General features: G+C 41.2%; 1 protein-coding gene across 1 annotated transcript in view; it reads right to left on the bottom strand.

Moving 5' to 3' along the window:
- Window positions 1-13,180: 13,180 nt before the first annotated feature.
- Window positions 13,181-21,500, bottom strand: part of Cntln (centlein) — a 253,142-nt gene continuing 244,822 nt past the window's right edge. The window contains exon 26 of the mRNA XM_032902276.1: window positions 13,181-14,444. Coding sequence (XP_032758167.1) covers window positions 14,343-14,444 — 102 coding nt within the window. The 3' untranslated portion in view covers window positions 13,181-14,342. The remainder of the gene's footprint in view (window positions 14,445-21,500) is intronic.

Here is a 21,500-nt window from a genome sequence, read left to right on the forward strand (position 1 = left end):
AATTATTAATAACGTGTTGGTGTTCCATTAAGGACAGAAATCAATAAAGCATGTCCCTTTGGTGTCACGTGAACACAAGTGAACCCAGATTTGAAATCTCTACTTTGCTTTACCTGTGTCTTCTGGCTTCCCTACCTCTGTGTTGAGTGAGTGTGAATTTGTGCCTGCCACATGCTGTGTGAACCTATTCCTGTGATTATATCTGTGTGTGTGTGTGTGTCTGTGTGTGTGTGTGTGTGTGTGTGTGTATTCCTAACAACTTGTTAGAGCTTTGCTCTCTCTTTTATTGAACAGCATAAAGAGCACCACATGGGGAAGGAGGAAGGAATAAAGGATCCTTCACTGAAGAAAATCTATGACAGAGTTTTACAAGGGATTAAGTCTCTGACTCCAACTGACCCAAATAATGAACAGCACTACAAACATCATTATTTATCAAGCAATATCTGTATATTGTGTTTAAAACTTATGATGAATATTTATTTTATTAGGTTTATTCAACCTATATTTCTGCTTTTAGCAAATGACTAGTATAACACACATACAAACACACGTACACTGCACCTAAGTCAGGGGTACATAACTGAAGATTATCGCTCTGCATGGCTTATGCTATAAAAGTTGATTACTTGGTAAACGGTAGGCAAGTAAGAGTGGATGTTACATTATCACCTTAAAGGTAGGTTGAACAGGCTGTGCACACAGTAGAATAGCAGTTGTAAGTCTTAAGTGTCCTCAAGGTGTATTAATAACTCTGGCCATGAGGTCCAGTAGAACTTTCAGTCTCTTAGAATGTAAGAAATGTTTTTCTTGAGATCAATTTCAGCTTTACTTTGAATGTGCATTTTATGTATTTACAGATATACATGTCTTTATTATTATTGCAACGTTTACTTTCATCTCAAAGTAGTACATAAAAGTAAACAATTCAAGCTTCTCTACATCTTAGTGTAAGCAAGCTTCCAGGTGTGCAAACATCGGGTTTCTCATTTCAAGCAAATCTCCACGTACATACTTAAGCTTAACAAGAACAACAACAACAACAACAACACAAGCTCAAATCAGCAATCGCTCTAAATGCATTAAAGAGAAGCCTCATTTTCCCCCATAACAAACTTTAGAACTAACCTTCATAACTAAACTAAGTTGTTGCACCTTTCCTGTCATATGTATGTACCAGGCTAAAGACTTTCAACCATAGATCTCACTTGGCACAAGGACATTTCAAAGAAACCAAAACAAACGGGAGGATAATTAAAAACAAAAGGAGACGAGGTTTACACGGACTCCAGTGCACCCAGTCCACTTCCTCGATGGCGGGTCCTCCAGAGGAGCCGCCGCCTCCGCCTGGACCGCCTTGGTAAAGTTTGCTGCTGATGGGGTTGCACTCTCTCTCAAGCTCTTTCTGCTTGTGTTCGTACTCATCTTCTTCTGCCATCTGGCTTCAGTCAAGCCAGTTGATCACCTGCTGACTCTTGTCAAGCATCTTGTTTTTGTCCTGCTCGCTAATCTTGCCCCTCAGTTTCTCATCTTCCACGGTCTGCTTGATGTTGTAGGTAGAGGACTCAACCGCGGTTTTGGCTGCCACGAAATCATGGCCATTAGCTTCATCTTCTGATTTGTACCACTCTACCTCCTGCACCATCTGGTCAAAGTCGGAAATCATTATGTAGACCAGGCTAGCTTGGAACTCAGAGATCTACTTGCCTCTGCCTCCTCAGGGATGGTGTTAAGATGTGTGCCATCATGTCCAGTGTATGTTCTATGCTTTTACAAAACCTTACCCGTTGGATGAAACTGGATAAAATGAGCATGGGCTGTCTTTTTAATACAGCACGTTCAAGACCAATACCTAACAGAGTGGTTCTCAACCTTACAAAGCTGGGACCCTTTAATACAGTTCCTCATTTTGTGGTGACTCCCAACCATAAAACTGTATTTTTGTTGCCAATCCATAACTAATTTGTTACTATTGTGACTCACAAGGTAATATTTGTGGAGATAGATAGAGGTTTGCCCAAGAGGCTGAGGAGAGGCTGAGGAGAGGCTGAGGAGAGGCTGAGGAGAGGCTGAGGAGAGGCTGAGGAGAGGCTGAGGAGAGGCTGAGGAGAGGCTGAGGAGAGGGAGGCTGAGGAGAGGCTGAGGAGAGGCCATTCCTGTTTGTTGTTGCAGTCTGTTGGGAGGGCATGTGCAAAGAGATGAGAAGAATTGGATATCCTAGGGATGATGATTGGACTTGCCCCAAGGAACTAGATGCCCCCTTTCCTATCTAACCTTCTTTCTTTCCTGACAAGTGGTGTGTGTGTGTGAAGGGATGGGGCAGTGAAGGGAAGTAGATATAAGAACCTAATATAGTAGCACAAGTGTGGTTACAACATCCCACAGGTTGAGAACTGCTCACCTAATTAGAGTATATCGGTATATATTAGTTTCAGTCGTACATAACAGAGAATTCACAAACAATTCTACACACATCTCTGAGAAATCAGTATGTCATGAAGAGGGTATTTCATAGCATTGAGGAAGGGAATGGTGAAGTGATAGAAATTTTACTATTAAGTTGGAAACCCACACGTTCATAGGCATCACAGTTAGACGTGGTTGCAGAGACCTCTAGAATTGCGATAGTGGCACTCATTCCTTGGCAGTCACTAATGATTCTCTAATTGGACATAGGGCCTACTCGACAGGTAAGAAATCATACCGGGTACTGGAAACCTACTGAACTACCTGGGGCTAAACGATCATAATTCCTAAGTGCATTACAAATATATCCGTATGCCCATAGAGAAGAACAGCTCTCACCCCTCATCAAAGTAGCTTCTCTTTGCAAAAGAAGGGGTCTGTGACAGACGACCACAACTTGTCGGAATGCAGAGAACAGCTTATCCTAGAGTTCTCAGTCCAGTGGATACACCTACGACACCTGCACTTAAGGCTTAGAGAACATTGTGGAAGAAGGCTGAAACCTCTATGCCAATAGACATGCTGACATGGAAGGGGGAAGATCTCACAGGGCCACCTACGCAAAAACAAACAAACAAAGAAACAAACAAAAAACAAAAAACAAACCTACAGGCTTTAATTAAGGAAGGCTGAGAACAGAAGAAAAATTCCCCGGGGATGAGCCTCCCAATTGGTTATGCAATATCTAGAGGTCAGCCCTGAAATCATGTACACACAAGTAACAAACACTAAATGGACTCAGAAAGTTGCACTGCATACTTATGTATTTATACGTGTATGTAACAATAACACAAGACAAAAGGCGTTTGACAGAGTGGGGGATTGGAGAACGTGGAAGGGGTTGGAGAGAGGGGAAGGATGGGGGATGATGTAGTTATATCTTGATTAAAAATAAACAAAATTTTACCACTTCAAATTCAACATGTAAAGAACCAAACCAGAGAAACAGTATTATATAGGAGTTTAAAAATAATTTTTGGATGTATAGGAGGTTTAAAAGAAAGACACAACTAACAATGAAAATGGTTTTTAAGAAACTTAGTATGATTAATTTCTAAAACAAGTTCTGAGCATTAAAGTAAATATAATGGGCTGACGGTCTGCTGAACTCCACTGGCAGCTACTTTGCTATTTTGCAATGACTGATAAACGGTGAACTTGCTGTGTAAACAAATGAAGAGTAGCTGGCTCTTCTTGTACATCCGACAGACCTTGCTTGTGGTGAACAGCTCTCTTCTGGACACAGATCCCTGAGGGTCCGTGGTCAGGCAGTCAGCGGCTCACTTAAAGCCTGACCATAGACCTTACCCTTTCTAATGCTTCGACCTTTGATCCAGTTCCTTAGGCTGTGGTGATCCCCACTCCTCAACCATAAAATTATTTTTATTTCTACTTCTTAACTATATTTTTGCAACAGTTATGAACTGTAATTTAAATATCTTTTTTCTGGTGGACTTAGGTGACCCCTGCAAAGGGTTATTTGACCCCCTTCCTCCAAGGTTGAGAAGCACTGACTAAGAGTATCTTTGTGTGGGGAGTTCTAGCCCATCCTCAGAAACTAGAGATCTGTACTGTGGATTTCTTACTTGATTCTCCAGAGAGCCTCTAGGCATTTGCTCTGTGGCTGTCCACAGGATCGGGGCATAGGCTGGGTCCTTGATACAGGGTGGAGGGTGGGAGTAGATCATTGATCTGAATCCCTTGCAGAGCCCTTCAGTCCCTCAGTTCAGAATTGAGAATACGTGTGCTGGGGTATGGGTTCTTAACTTCACAGAGAGTGAGACATGGTCTCTCGTGTTTACCGCAGTATAAATCAAACTGGCTGGCTTGAGACTCTCTTGTCTCCACCTCCTCATGGAAAGAACACAAGGGTTGCAGGGGTTGGCTTTACATGGGTTCTGGGGATCCAGACTCAGGTCCTTACACTTCCCAGGCAAGTACTTTACTCATCTCCTAAGCCCCTGGTCATCTTGCTCCAGGCTTTCTTAGTCAATCAATAAATGAAGCAGAAGTGTATTCCCTGCTGCAAGCCTGCTCTCTCTGAAATCTGAGGCAGCAGCCCAAGGGCTGTAATCTTATCACTGTGCATGAAGTGTGCGTGTGACCTTTTGAAGGGATGCTCTAAAGGGCCTCAAAGGAGACTTCTAAAGTTGCCGAGGGGACAGAGTGGTTACCGAACTCACTGCGCTGGCGAATCCTTACAGGACTGACCATCCCCTGGCATGTGCTTGGCATGTGTCTGGTGCCGACTTCTTCACCTCTTGCTCACGATGTCACTAAAAGGTGACATGATGTCCTGCAAAATTAAGATCCCTTCAGTTATGACAGCAGGAACGTTACTCTGACCTGGGGGCGGGGGACTGTGACTCTGTCTGTTTGAACTGTCTGGGCACTTGCATACTGCTTTGGATCCTTCCCCCTTACAATCACACGTGGGACAACTTAGGTGACTTTCTCCTCTGTGAGGAGAGTACGTTCACTTTCTATCTTATAGTGTACTAAGTATGAGGTACCTACCCTACCACTCTGTGGTCCCCAATTTCCAGCTGTCTCCTGCTAAACTGGTAGAAATAAATATCCATTCTAAGAAAAATCCTCGTGTACCTTGCAAAGACAGCTCCAAGGCGAATCTTCAGTCTTCTCTGCTCAGGAAGCTTCTCAAGCCCAGACACCTCTGAGGTAAACAGCTCCTGATGGAGATTGTAAGGCTGCCTTAGCCAAAGATTAGCAAGGAATTAACGTCCCCAGTCCAACAGCCTTGGAAGAGCTGAATTCTGCTGACAAGTATGGGGTGGGCATGTGAGCTAAGCCTTGAGATGCCGATAGCCTCCGGGAGTCTCTGTCAGAGGATCCAGCTGCCCTCTGGTCAGATTTCAATGCTGCTGATTAAGGCCTGGAAGGGTTATGGTGGTTTGTTATGCAGCAGGAGATAACTTGCACTTTCTTTCAAGACTATTTTTTTGAACTGTGTTTTCTTTCAGGCAATAGCTCTATAGGGAAGATATGGCCTGTCCAACCATGGTCACCCTCTCTTTGTCAGCTAGAGCTATGTGAAAAGAACATAGAGGAAGGTTTTGGAGGTAAAAATAGTGCCTGAAATTTAGACAGAATATGAATGGCAGAGGCTTACAGAATTTAAATAGGAAATTACAGCTCTATCTTCATTAAAATTGCCCAAATCCAACGATCATAGTTCCAGAGTCCAAGAAATATCACGAAAGATGGAGGAGAGAGCCAACAGCTGGAGGACAGGGAGAGAGGCTCTGAAGCAAGACTACCGTCCAGAGACAATGAACCCTAGCAGACATGAAAACACAGCAAGTGCACAAAAGTCTGGGCAAGATCGGCCCAGTCAAAATTCCATCGGGGATAGGTAGGGGTGGCATCTGTAAGGCCACACTCATTCCTGAGGAATTAGTAGAAGTTAATGATTATGGAGGGAGGAGGTGACATTTTTTGTTAGTGGAAAATAGCCCGATTCATACTTATACAAATAATTCTAACTAAATTCAGTGGATTTCCCCCTCTCTCCCAAATCGCCAAGGTAGGTAGGAGACTAATTGCAAAGAGGAAGGGAGGGGTTCAGAGGGAAGGAGACAAGGCAGGGAAGTGGGAAGGAATACAGCGGCAATATGCTTTAGATATGCACCTGTCACTTTATTTTATTTTTTTTTTAAATTCATGTCTATTCAAAAGTCCTGTACACAAACATCCATTGAAACTACATGCAATAGCCAAAACCTTTTTAGGAACTTCTGGTGGTGCGGGTAAGAACCAAATGGATGCATGCTATTTTTTCACAGGAATTAGTTCATGGAATTGCAGGGTGACTCAGCAGGCTGGAGATCTGGGAAGAGTTAGGATTGCATTTCAGGTCCCCAGACCACTGGCTGGCATGTCCCGTCCTCTCTTGGTTCAAGGAGGCCACTCTCTTCCATTCCTCTAATTGGATGAGGCCCACCCCACATTCTGGAAGGCTATATGCTTTATTTAAAATGTTCGGACTTAAATGGTAACCTCGACCAAATCACCCTCTCTGAAACATCTAAAATCTTTGACTTCATATCTGGGCCACGTGGCCAGTAAAGCTAACACACTAAATTCGTCACTGTAAATTTACCCGCTTGTGCCTAACAGGTACCCACACAAACACCTTTGCAGCCAACAAAGCCAAGGCTCGTGGCAATTTCAGCCCTTGCTTCTGTAACTGGTCACGAGGCCATAGCTGTTCTCCACAGCCCCCTCCTGCTAGTCACTCAGCCCTCCTTTCATCCTAGCCTACCTCAGGCTCTCAGTTCTTTACCTGGTGCGAGGATGAGAGTCTTCAGTCCTTGAAGGGTCCATTAGCAGAACTTATTGAGTTGTAATTGTAGTTTTTCTTGGAATTTAATCTCAGGACATAGTGATATCCAAAAGATTCCCTAAAATGTACTGTTCATCCTAGGTTAGCTCTCTGATAGATTATTTCATAAAAGAAACTTGAGGGTTCGCACTGGCTCAGTTTGAGCACGTGGTGGGAAAACATGATGACTGTTAATATGCAACCCAGATTCCTCCATTCACATAAACAGGAAGAAAGCAGGAGGCAGGAAGTGTATCTTGCCTATAAGGCAGCAAAGATCCTGTTCAGGTGACCCGCTTCTTTCAGAAAGGTTCCCCTCTTAAAAGTTCTGCAATCTTCCAAAAGAGCGCCTCTAGCTGCACATCCTCAGATTGATCATTCATCAACGAGGCCTCTAGGGGGACATTTCATACTCAAACTACAACTGTGGAGTAATAGTCCAATTTCCTCTTGCTAGTTAGCATCAACCGCCCCGACTAACGCCATCGCATCCTTGGCCTCTTGACTTGGAGTCATGTGCAGTGGATGAATAACAGATGCAACAGTTCATTGAGTCATTGCCACGCTTCTTGGTGGAAGAACTCTTCCCTTTGAAGCCAAGATATATAAGCCAGCACTGCACGGGTTAAGGTAGTAGGAAGCCCCTTGTTAATGGGTTGCTAGGGGTAATAAGGAGCAATGCCCTAGCTGCATGGGTCATGCTAACTGCCTGGAACTATAACTAAGCCTTCACAGCTTATTCTATCAAACCAGCTGGTCTGAGGAGGTTGGGAGCCTGAACCCCGTGAGGCCACTCCCATGCTTCAGTTACTATGAGGTAAATTCCTTAATCAGAAGCAGTGCTCTGTGGAATGCTAGGAATGTGAACGAGGCATTCTTCAAGTATAAAGAGGGCAGTTATCAGCAGAAGCATTTTGTGCAGAGAAAGCAGACATAGCCAGATAAATACCTAGTCTAGTTAGAACAAAATACACTCCCTTCCTTGACAGAAGTGGCTCTTTGTGATCAACCTAACCTGGCTGATCACCTGGATAGTGGAGTCACATCCAGGGTTCAATGTCTGTTTCTGTTGATCTCGACGTGCAGGACCTACTCCATCATATGAGACCACTTGTTGATGAAGAGCAGGCAAGAGGCAGGCTGATGGTCATGCACGAAATGGCTTATCTTATTCTCTTACTGTAAACCTTTTCTTCTGAGACCACCACTTGATAAGCACCTCATGGAACACAATCTCTTCATGGAATTTGCCCTTTCAGAGTCCGTTTATATACCTCTTCTGCAAACCTCCTTGCCATCGATTTCCAATTGTGTCTCTCGCTATTTTCTTTATTATTAATACTGGGTGTATGACTGTACTTGTATGTCAAAGGGGTAAATGGATAGACTACAGGGTGCGTAATCTAAACATGAATCCAACTGTTGTACAACTCTGAAAGGTGTGTGTATAACCTGTGAAATCTACTGTCCATAGTGTGTGTGGGTGTGGATGGGACCAGAGGACAGCCTCAGAATCTTGGCTGGTTTTCTTGAGGGCTTTAGCACATTGTTTTTTGAATCAGAGTCTCTCAGTATGACCTGGGACATATCGGTTGGGATAAATATGCAGGCTGGCCTGTGAGCCCCAATATCTAGTTGTCTCGACCTCCCTGGTGCAGAGATTCCCAACAGTGCACAACAATGTTCAGAAAAAATTTTAAACATGGGTATCGCACTCGGGGTCTTTGTGCCTCTACAGTGTTTTACCAATTTCCCTAGTTTGTGTTGCTGTGACTAAAATGCCCTGACAAAAAGCAACTTAAGTGACAAAAGTTTTTTTTTTAACTCACAATCTCAGGTTATAGTCCATTATAGCAGAGAAATCAATGCAGCAGGAATGTGAAACAGATAGTCACATTATAAACATTAAGAGAAGGCAGAGAATGAATTCTTGTTTATGTTCAGGTCAGTTGTGCCACTCGTACATAGTTACCCTCTTCCTAGGGAATGGTGCCACCTAGAGTGGCATGGGTCCTCCGACATCAATTAACCCAAGGCACTCTCTCAGTTGTTCATCTCAATGTAGACAGTTCTTCACTGGGATTATCTTTCTAGGTGATTCTAGGTTGTCCAGTGGACTATTAAATCTAGCTATCACACCAACCCAGCTAGCTTCCCAGGTCCCACTCATATTTATAATATTGTTCTAGAATCAGTTTCTGGGTTTTGACAATATACTATGTAAGATATTATCACGTGGAGAGACTAGTACAAGCTATTGTGTGAACCACTTTTGTAATTTTTTTTCTGAGACACACTTTCTACATAATCTGAGTGGCCTGGAACTTACTATGTAGATCCAGTTGGCCTTGAGTTCAGACTTCCTGCCTCTGACTCCAGAGTGCTAGGATTAAAGGCATGCACCATTTCCAGCCCTCATAACGTCTTATGAATGCTAAACTACTTTAAAATAAAAGAAAAAGAAAAATATCTGAGCTTTAATTTTCTGGTGTGGGTTTGCTTCCATGAGTAAACTACTAGGTAAAGAATCCAAGTGGGTAATTAAGAAATAAGTGGACAATCAGCTAAAACAGAAGACATTTACAGGGTATGTGGAGTAGGTTAAATGCCAAAGAACATTCCTAACCAGAGACCATCACAGAAGGATGTTTTCCTGTGGCTTTTGGTTGACTGGCCATGGCTTGGTATCAGGTAAGGAAGGGATGGGCAAAACTCACCTGTGTCTCTGCAGAGAATACTTCAGACAGGTCCATGCACATGAAGGCCATTTCCTCAGGTCAAGAGTGGGGTGGGGCATAAGTCAGGTTTCTAACTTTCCCTGTACAAGTAACCAGAGTCCCACACCAGAAGCTGCACCAGGAATTCTATTTTCTGTTCGGACTCCTGAAGACCTGAGGGAGGGAACATGGTTCCTTTCAGCAACTCTCAGACTTAGAAAGAAGAAAAATAGTATGGCACAGAAGGGGCCAGCATTGTGCTTTTGTGAACCGAGAACTGAAAAATGAAAAGAAATGGAGGAATGGGGTTGGGGATTTAGCTCAGTGGTAGAGCTTGCCTAGCAAGTGCAAGGCCCTGGGTTCGGTCCCCAGCTCGAAAAAAAAAAAAAAAAAAAAAAGAAATGAAGGACTGGTTTATGGAAAGAAAACCTAGAAACCAACACTAACTCAATGTCTATTCCTCCGTTTACACATCAGTAGTTTAGCCAAGGTTGTTCTATGTTATTTTAATTTTAATAAAATCTATGCTTAGGTTGAACGTGTTTACCCCATCCCCATACCTGTACCCCCCATTTGTTCCCCTAGACCATTTTAATTCTTTTTTCATGTCGGCACACATAGAATTTTATCTTCATAAGATCTATTTAGATATCAGAACTATAAATAAGGGAAATTAATGGAATCAGTGCGTTTGAGTGTGTTTGGCCTAACTTTTAATAGGAATAGCTCAAGTTGCACCCATTTTCCTGCAGATGAGTTCACTTTATTCTTTATCATTTTTATATGTTACATATATTATACACATACATTTATATCACACATATAAATTATTACATATATGTGTGTGGATATCTACACATAGTATCAGATTCTCTTTAACCATTCCACTCTTGACAGAGACCTAGGTTTTAGCTGTCAGGAATAGGGTTGCATTAGCCATTGATGTCCAAAGAGCTGTGTGAAATGTCCCAGTTATACCACTTCTGGGTATTTATCTGACTTGTCTCCAAGTCAACATACCACGGAGACACAGGCCCATCAATGTTTACTGCAAGAAGGTTTAAAAAATCATGTATTTGATGAAAAAATTTCATTGCACGAGAAATCATTTTTATTATATTAAACCACTCCTAACTTTTGTGTTACTACCACAGGAAGTTATGTGCACAGGGATGGAGAATTGGAAATAGCAACTCTTCTGCTGGAGGATTTCATGGCCCTTCTGAACACAGACATTAAGGCCAGTAAAGGGCTCTCTCCAAGGGGTTCCTGCTATCCCTCCTCTTTGGTTTTATAGTTATTTGAGGGCACTGAGAAAGGCTTTCTCGGTGTGGTTATAAATTTCTCACAGAAATTTTCATTTTGGGACCTCCAAACCAAGGATCCCTTGTGCTATTGGACAGAACCCTACATAATTTTGAGGAGTAGTGAATGTAAGCAGAGCTTTGACTAGGAGCATGGGGGCCAATGCTGATGACAGAATTTCTCTCCCTCCCTGGCCCTACATTCTAAATACACATAATTGTGAACATTCTTGTCTATGGTAAACAGTTTCCATCCAAGGATACATACAAGATTGTTTTGTTGTTGAATTTTTAAGCCTTGAGAATTCTTAGATGAGTTTTTATCAGCTATGTGGTTGACAGATATGATTTGGACATAGAATATAACTATAGCTTGTTATTCCCTGAGGAAAAGTTTTAAATTTTGATGACATTGGCCAGTTTTTGGTATATTTATCCTGCAGTATGCTTTTGGTGTATTTCTTGCAGTTCCTTGCCAAACATTAGGTTCTGGAAGAATTTCTCTCATATTGTCCTCTACATTTTATTTTTAAATACGTGGTTTAGCTTGCGACAATAAAACACTAACTCTGGACGGAGAGTGGTTCAGTGGGTAAACTGCTTACAGTCTAAGGGTGCGGACCCAAGTTTAAATTTCAACCACTCATAAATATCCCACGCAGAACTGTAACCTCAGAGGGGACAGGTAGGTTCTGGGTGCTTGCTGGCCAGCCAATCTAGCCAAAATGTTAAGTGACAGGTTCAGTGAGAGACAGTCTCGAAAAATAAGAGGTGATTGAGGAGGACATAAACACACACACACACACACACACACACACACACACACACACACACGCACACGCAAATACATGTGCATGTGTGTGTGTATGTTCAAGAATACATCTGTATTTGATCTTATTCATCCTCCAATTTTTCCCAGATAACCCTTCACTGCCCAATTTTGATTTTTAAAAATTAAGTCCATCAAGTTCAATCTGTTCTGTTCCCCTTTGAGTTTGCTTGGATGTGTGGCCTTCCCCTGGAGCATGTTGGATTGCCCTGTCATCCAGCGGTGATCACTTGTCCATACTTCCTTACTCCTTCTACATCTGCGTCCTATTGTGTGGGGTTAAGATCAAATTTTATTATTTTTCTTAATGTAAGGGTGTCCAATTGCTTCCTACTGTGTGTTGAAGTGGCCATTTTGCCTCTAGAGGATTGTTTGAGTCTTTGCCTATGATCACTTGGGTATATTCCTGGCTTTCTATTTTATTCCTCTGGCTGACACTGCAGTTATTTGTATTGCTAATGATGCAATTTGAAATGTGATCTCTCCCACCATCTCGTTCCTTTTACATTTTTATTTGCTATATTTATTTTGCCTTGCCAGATAAATCATAGACTATAATTTTAAACCTATCAATTTGAAGAAATGTTGTGGTATTTTACTGAATTGACGATCCCCACTCACATTCTCGGTATGCCTCACTTATTTAACCTTTGCTTTGTTACACACGTATTTCATAGCTCTGATCTTTAAGTACTGAAGATGCTTTGTCAGACTCATGCCTAAGCATGCCATGCACGGGGAGATGTTACCGTGGTGATATTGGTCTCCATGCATTTGTCACAATGTGTAGACAGGCAGCTGAGCTTTGCTGCTCTGGTTGGCAGCCTGAGGAAGATGTTTGCTGCCGTTTGCTTGTTTTAGATACAGGCCTCCTTCCCTCCCCATCCAGGAGCATTTCTTTCTCTTTCACTGCCTTTGTAAAGGTCTTTTCCGTGTTCTTGTTCTTTGGGGCAGGATTATTTTTATTTTTATAACGATCCTTGGATAAGCTGACGTATTTCAAACTAATTTTTCTAACTTGTGTCTTCCTGTGGGGGTGACATGGCAAGGCCTGTTTACTCTGGCTATCTATGTGTCCTGTGCTCTTTTAGCATAGGGATAGTGCCATTATACAAGAAACACATGTGATGCTGCTATCCAGTGCAGGGTCACATGCACACTGCTCTGTGTATTTTGTTTTTTCTTTTTTTTTCGGAGCTGGGGACCAAATCCAGGGCCTTGCGCTTGCTAGGCAAGCCCTCTACCACTGAGCTAAATCCCCAATCCCACTCTGTGTCTTAAGAGTGTGAGCTTAATGGTTCTGGCAGGCTGAACGTATGCTAATATTTTTAAACTTTCAGGAATTCATTATTTGTAACTTGACAGTATTGCATTCCAGATAAACTATGCCATTGTGGCTGTAGCATGCTGGGCAGCAGTGCTAAGTAAGGAAAACACCACCACGTACGGCCTCTGCTAGTCACTCAGCATCACCACCATAGTGTTATAGCGCTAAGTGCTGTGCGAAGGAATGTGCATCACCGAATCTCAATAAATCTTTATTGATAAGACATTAAAATTGAATTTCATATGATTTTTACATGCTACGAAGTATTGTTTTTAAACAGTTTAATAAAATAGAAAAATGTTTAGTCTGTGAACTCTATAAAGTAGGTGGCAGGCTAGATTTGGCTATGGGCCTCAATTTGCCAACACCTACCTTAATCTCATGGGATCTACATTTTAAAGGAGGAAATAAGGATGAACCATAAAATGAAGAGTAAGCATATTAAAAACAGATGATTTCAGGTTAACAGTAAGATTTTCAGAAATATGCTATGACAGAACTGATAAAGTGAGCCTGGGTAATAAGAAGACAGGCATAGCTACAGTTACAAAGTATTCTGCAAAGATGGCCCCAACAGCAAACATAGAGGCCAAGTTCAGTGACTCAGAGGCTCCAAGAATGTGTGGCAAGAACTCAGTGAGGACGTGCAGAGGTGGTAACAATCACATACAATGCTCCCATCACAGTGAGAAGGCATTGTTAATTAGATGGCTGTGGTAGGAGCTCTGCTAGGTCTAGAGCAACATTACACACTGGGGTTCTGGTCCTTGCTGATTTATACAGCAGCACAAGCAGACAGAGGAGGAAAAGGTTCTTGTTTATCCAGAGAGTTCTAGAAAAACAGAGTATCTCCTGTATAATCCAGTATGTCAATGAGAATAGTTACAATGGAGCTATGCAATTTGCTTCACTCAATGCTCCTCCTTCATATTAGGATAATTCACTTCATACTTTCTCACCATATAAAGATGTTGTTCACTGGATCTCATTTATAATAGTTTTATATAAAAAATCTAGTTTTCATATGAATTTATATTAAGTCCTTTAATTATAACTTTTTCATTTTATACTCAGGCCAATTTGCCTGTGAGAAGCTTGTTTTGTTTTCTTAAGTACTGGAAGGAAACCATTTTAAGTTTGCATTGATTAGGGATAACAGCCAGCATTCAAATGCTAGACTTCCCTTTGGCGAGGCCGAGCACTTGGTTAGCGTCATCTGTTCAGCGATCAGTTTCAGCAGCCTTTACTGGGTTGAAGCTGCCCGCTGCTTGCTGAAGCAGAGACTGTTTACAGCATCTGCACTTTCACCACTGCAGCACACGAAGTTCCTGCATTTGAAAACAGGTCTGCTGCAACTTTATTTAACGTCTTTCATGACTGTGAAATATCCTTCAGTCAGTTTCTTGTTTTCCTTTATTTTCCCCAGTACTGCTTCTAGTAGATATGATGCAAAAGGAAGCTGTAAGAGAACAAAAAAATTATTAAAACTCTGTATTTTCTTCAGTTCAAAAACACATAGAAGAACTGATAAGATGGCTCAGAAGGGCTTGCTACAAAACCCAAGTTCCTGGAAGGAGAGAATTGATCACTGAAGTTGTCACTTGATCTATATAGACACCCAGATGCACAGACACACACACACACACACACACACACACACACACACCCCACATGACATATATGATTACACGAATATAATAAAGTAATACAAAATTAGAAAAAACGATTTGATAAAAACCACACAGTAAATATCACTAATCCATTAGCATTTAGCTATCTGTAACTTTGAAGTCATAATGGGACCCCACTGGATCTCTTTTCAACAGATCTTCTGGTTAGTGTGGGCAATTTTGGCTTTTCTAATAAAAATGATAAAAGAGCAGAAGTAAAATGAAAAAAGATAAACGCCTTATTGAACAATTCATGGTTTACTGGCCATGTTAATGATGTAATCTGCAATACAAGCAGCTAAGCCATTCATCTTCAATCAGCTGATCAATAGCAGGTTACAGTCATCTCCAGGGCATGCAGCCCCACAGTAGTAGTACTATATGTTCATCACTCATAAAAGAATGAGAGAGAACTATCAATACACTTGTCTGTATGAGAGCCCAATATCTCAAGAGTTGCAGGATAAAATTTCAGAGAGAAAAAATGGCAAAAGTATACCCATTGATTGAGTTGTTAAAGTTTGTTTGGTATATCAAAGTGTAATACACATGTTTCAGAAACTGCTGAGTTTATGAAATGTTAGAACAGCTTTAAATTTCATAATTGATATAACTTTGCTGTTAGTTTTCTGGCTCCCATTGCTTCCTTAGCTCATGGGTAGAGTGCGGACATATCCCACATAGTTATGGCCTGTAAGAAAGAGAGTCTAGGCTGAAGCCTCCATACCATCTCCACTTTGACTTATTTCTTCTCATTTCCTTCCTGCCATCTCATCTCACATGACAGATCTGACATAATTAGAAAATCCATCAAGTATTTCTTGGGTTTGTCCCTTTGAATGACCAGGATTATACCACTTCTGCTCCCTAAATATGTTAGAATGCTTACAGTACAAATACTACTTCCCTAGAGGGAAGTCGAGTCAGGTTTTCTGTTGTGTTCAGACAAGACCTGATGGTGTCCCCAGTTAGTAATAAGCAACAACAGAATATGTCTTCTGTGTGGCTCAACCAAGGGATTGTGACCAAGTTGATCAAAATGGTTCACTCCTGAATTTAAACTGGTATGAAGAGAAAAAATTAAGATCTTTAAATGTTTTTCTACTTTCTAACTAGCCTTTTCATAAAGACAGTCTGGCTGTATGCACACTCCCCCAAGACTCAAGATCTCTGCACATGTCTCACCTGAAAGTTACCAGGGAAGTGTCCAAACAGGACATTTGTTTAGTGCTAAGGTACAAATCAGTATAAGATATATAAATGCTGACTTGAAATAGCCTTTCTAGGTAGGAAAGCCATCAGCATATACACATATACACACAGTATACACATTCCAGTTTTAGAAATGTGGGGAAAGAACATTAGTTATAAAAATAAGAATGTATTTCTTCTTTCCTTGAAGACAATAACAGAAAATTCTTGGCTTGACAAATAGTATGTCTGGGATGCAGAAAGGAGTTAGACTTGATAAAACTGCTAGTTATACTAATTTGATAATTAATCCATCAGGGCATTAATATTAGCTTTTAAAGAATGCATAATAAAAAGACTTCTTTGTGTAGCAAGCACTAGGCCCCAAATGACAAGACCCTTGGGTAACCATTATTGAACTAGCTACAAACATACACATTTCTATCTACAAGGAAGATAGAGAGGATGGAACAACCTCTTATCTTTTATTGGCAGAAGCAAAAGCAGAAATTAATGCTTAGGAGTTCATCTTCTAAACTTTTCCAGAAAAAAGTGGTTCTCTGATGAAGCAAGTCTGGGTTGCACCAAACTTTACAATAGTCCCATTATCTTGGGACCTCTTAACATGCCTCTAAGGTGCTGCTTCACAGGCACCAAGATTCTCAAAAAGTAAACTTCTTGTCTTTACATTCAGTCCTCCATTCTTTCTCACGGTCTATTTCTCACGGTCAGTTTCTGCTCTGTGCAACACGTGGAAGCAAGCAGGCTGTGTTTACCCTACTAACCAAGTCTCTTACCTTCCTGAGCTGATGTACTGACATTCAGCCTTTTATTTGCGAACTCTGCCTTAGAGTAAACAGCTAAACCTACTCTTGTGAGGTAGACATACTTGGACATTTTGCTTCTCTTTAAAAGAACTTCCCTTCCAGGAAGCCTGCAGCAGGGAGCAAAAACGACCTTGTGACTAACCTGATGCCAACACTTTCTCCCCTCTCCCCATGACTCTCAATAAAATTGGCCCCGGAATTAAAACCAACAGTTGTGCATATGTTATTGGCCTGTACACATCTTTAAACTCTATATACAATTACTACATTGGAGATTTCACAAAGAAGTCAAGCTGTGTGTCGCTGCATGCACCTCACTGTTTACAGCAGTTCAGAAGCATATGATTGATCCTGACATAACTTTACATGAAGTTTTTTGTATTTATTTTGCATGTTAGTTGAGTGTTTAGTTTGCTTTTTCTGTGCCTCTTCCAATGTTTCTCTGAGGTACTCTGTCACTCTGTTTTCTCTGTAATGCACCAATGTTCACAGTGTTGACCTATAAACTCTGCCTTCATTCTGACTGATGTTTATAAATTTGTACTTTACCATTGTAATAATAGATGTAGTGTAAATGGTCACAAAAATATACATTTTGCTCTTTGAATATGTTGTACATCTGTTTTGATCAAAGACAGCCTCTGTTTCCTCCCCTCCAATGCCTCTCCTATCCCCCAAAGCACATGTTCCCTCCTACTGTGTGGACTCTGTCTTGGAATCCACTGAGCTCACTTAGCGCATGGGTTGAGGGACCACCTACCTACTAAAGCATGAGTAATCTGCCTGGGACCAGATCCCTGGAGAAAATAGAGTCTCTCACCTGCCCGCAGTCATCGATTGCCCATAGTCCTTGGTGAGGATGAGACTCTGGGGGACTCCTCTACCCATGCTGGAAATTTGTAGGCTTTATTTTAGAGGTCTTGTGCATAGTTACAATTGCTGTGAATTCATGCGTGCAATGGCTTTTTCATGACAAATGGGGAAAGAACATTTAGAAATATTGAAGGGAGCCATTTGCTCAGAGGGTAGAGCACTTTTTACACAAGCCTGAGGTCCTGAATCAGATCCATGGTCCCAAGGTAAAAGTTGGGTGTGACGCATGCTCCTGCAGTGCCGGAACTTGGAGGACACTCACTGATGGCCAACCAGCCTCGCCTCAACTGAACGAAAGGCTACAGGTCCAGTGAGGTCCCGGGCCAACGGTATAAGGTGGGGAGTGAAAGAGCAGGAGACCCTGTGTCTTCTGCCTCTGAAAGTTAGTGTATGGGTGTGTGGATTTGCACAGACACATTCACAGATTGTGTAACACATACAGAAAGAAAATTTATAATGCTCAATTCTAGTTAAGAAATTTTATAACAGGAAACTACTTGATTAAAAAATAGTTAATTTAAATACATTTTAACAAAGATCAAGGAATGCAAGTATTATATATATAAAAGGATTATGAAATAGTTAATAAACATATCCATTGTTTTCAAATAAGTACATTCCAAAGTCAACTAGAAAGTTCTCACAGACCCTTTCATATATGGCAATTAATTCCTGCCTGTGAGTCTTAGATTCCTTCACAAGTTAATACTAATCATTTATTTAGCAAGATTTTCAGTAAGTTTTACAGATAAGATTCTGCTTATAAGTTTCTAAGAGGCTAAGAATGAGTTTTGTCAGTCAACAGCCATAGGTGCAGCACCAGTGGAATCTAGAAGCGGGTGTTGGGTGCCCTGGAGCTGGGGTCACAGGTGGATGTGCCTGGCTAGTGTGAGTGATGGAACTTACACTTGGGTCTTGAACTTGGGTCCTCGGTGAGAAAAGCATATATTTCTCTCTGCTGAGACATCTCAGTAGCCCCCGCCCAATACTGCCCCAAAATCTTATGAGAACATCATGAACATCAATTCTTAGCATACAGCTCTAGATTGGTTAGGACTGAAATGGTACTTAATTGGAAAATGCTTTAAAATTTCCATGGCCTGCCTGATTACCTTAGGTACATACATACAGAACTCTGGGATTACAGGCTGATAATGGGTCAGTCCATGTATAGTCTTTGGGTAGTGGTTTAGTCCTGGCAAGATCTGGTTGGTTGGCATTGTTGCTCTGATGGGGTCTCAAGCCTCTTCAGCTTTGAATCCTTCCTTTAATTCCCCCAAAGGGGGTCCTGTTCTCAGTTCAGTGGTTTGCTGCTAGCATTGACCTCTGTATTGGACATGCTCTGGATGTGTCTCTCAGGAGAGACCTATATCCGGTTCCTGTCAGCATGCACTTTTTAGCTTCATCAATCTTATCTAGTTTTGGTGGCTGTATATATATGTGCCACACGTGGGGCAGGCTCTGAATGGCCGTTCCTTCAGTCTCTGCTCTAAACTTTGCCTCCATATCCCCTCCTATGGATATTTTTGTTCTCCTTTTTAAGAAGGAGTGGGAGCATCCGCATTTTGATCATCCTTCTTGAGCTTCCTGTAGTCTGTGCATTGTATTTTGGGTAGTTCTAGGTTTTGGGCTAATATTCACTTATCAATGAGTGTGCTTTTCTGTGATTGGATTACCTCACTCAGGATGATATTTTCCAGTTCCATCCATTTGCCTATGAATTTCATAAAGTCATTGTTTTTGATAGCTGAGTAGCACTCCATTGTGTAGATGTACCACATTTTTTGAATCCATTCCTCTGTTGAAGGGCAACTAGGTTCTTTCCAGCTTCTGGCTATTATAAACAAGGCTGATATGAACATAGTGGAGCATGTGTCTTTGTTGTATGTTGGAACACCTTTTGGGTACATGCCCAGGAGAGGTATAGCTGGGTCTTCAGGCAATGCAATGTCCAATTTTCTGAGGAACCTCCAGACTGATTTCCAGAGTGGTTGTACCAGTCTGCAATCCCACCAACAATGGAGGAGTGTTCCTCTTTCTCCATATCCTCGCCAGCATCTGATGTCACCTGAGTTTTTGATCTTAGCTATTCTGACTGGTGTGAGGTAGAATCTCAGGGTTGTTTTGATTTGCATTTCCCTGATGAATAAGGATGTTGAACACTTCTTTAGGTGCTTCTCCAACATTCAATATTCCTCAGCTGAGAATGTTTTGTTTAGCTCTGTACCCCATTTTTAATAGGGTTATTTGGCCCTCTGGAGTCTAACTTCTTGAGTTCTTTGTGTATATTCCATATTAGCCTTCTATCAGATGTAGGATTGGTAAAGAACTTTTCCCAATCTGTTGGTTGCTGTTTTGTCCTAATGACAGAATTTGCAGTTTTATGAGGTTCCATTTGTCGATTCTTGACACAACGTCCTTTTCATGTCAGGATGTTAGGATTGGATTTAAATGGGAACTAGACTGGCCAACAGTGAAGAGATTTCACACACAGTCCATCAAGTACACACCAAATGACAAACATAACGATTGTACTGCCTTGGTATTCACCTGTGGTGACCTGTGCCAAACCACAATGTCCTTGGAGCCTGTGTTATTTATTTCTTCTAGATAAAAAAGGAGTGAGCCTCCTTACCCCCACTCCCATTCTATCCAGGCAAAAGTGACATGGCTTTAAATCTGAGGCATCCAGAAAATGTGGTGTGGGAAGAGATTTCTTGATATGAAAGGTTAAAAGAAATGCCTTAACAACTAAAATTTGCTTGTTCTATTTTAAAGGTCTTGGTGGCTTGGATATCCATGTCATAGAATGTGGTTCTGTTACTGGAGGGATTTCTCTGAAGTCACATGGATTCTCGACCTCTCTTTTGCCTTTTTGAACTGGTTTACCCCTGTCAGAATCCTAAAATCATTCACACTTAGAAGTTACGGTTAGTGTTCCTGTATAGGGTGAGATAAAAATAGAGATGTTTGAGAGAACTATCTTAAGAAAACTCTGAAGTCCAACAACCACGACTATAAAGCATAAACATTGCCTGCAATATCAGAGAGTAACTTTATATTAAAAGCTGACATATGAAAATAAGGGGAACTTTTAACTCTATGGGATAAAGCTAACACTGACCACTTTCATTCTTGTTTCTTTTGTTTGAAGATTCTTCAAAATATATCACTTTTATTAATACATAACTTGAGTACATAAAATAAATTTTATAAAATTATTATACTATAGCTGCTAGTCAAAGGAACAGATACTGTGAGATGCAAGACCTTCTAAGGAAGGCCAATGGGGTTTGTGGCCAAATTAAGGGTGCAGAATTTGGTATAATGCTATGCATCTGCTTATAAAAGCATTGATACATACACACACACTGCATAGACTTACATATCTAAATGGACAGCTTCTACCTTGTTATCTCAAAATTAGAAGAGTGAACTTTTTAAAATAAATAATAGAAACATGATCTATAATTATTTGGCATTTAATTTTGAGATATGTTTCCTAAATACAACTAATACTTCCCTACTTGTCCTAACAGATACAACTCTTGGAACTCTGCAAGAGTTCTGCATTTGACATCCTCCAATCAGATGCCCTGAGACATTTCATAATTTCATAATTTATTATCACTTAAAATTTGAAAATGGTTCTAGAAGCCACAGGCAAGAACTGAAAATAGTTAAGACACTTAAGTTATTTTAACTTTTTACTTCTGACTCAATGAAAACTTGGATAATGTTTAAAGCAAATTGGCGACCTATCCTTTATGAAGTCCTTGGGAGATGGTGACCTTTAGTTTGGGAAAGGATTGTTAGCAAATTCATTCTGGGCACAGTATATGAGATGGAGGAGAATATGTGAGCATTCTCTCTAGGTGAGCCTTTCCTGCACACCCAGCAGAGCCTAGGCCTGTGGTAAGGCTCTCCTCCAGATCCCGAGGGATACCGGAGTAG

The sequence above is a fragment of the Rattus rattus genome, chromosome 1 (genome assembly GCF_011064425.1).
Source record: "Rattus rattus isolate New Zealand chromosome 1, Rrattus_CSIRO_v1, whole genome shotgun sequence".
NCBI lineage: Eukaryota > Metazoa > Chordata > Mammalia > Rodentia > Muridae > Rattus > Rattus rattus.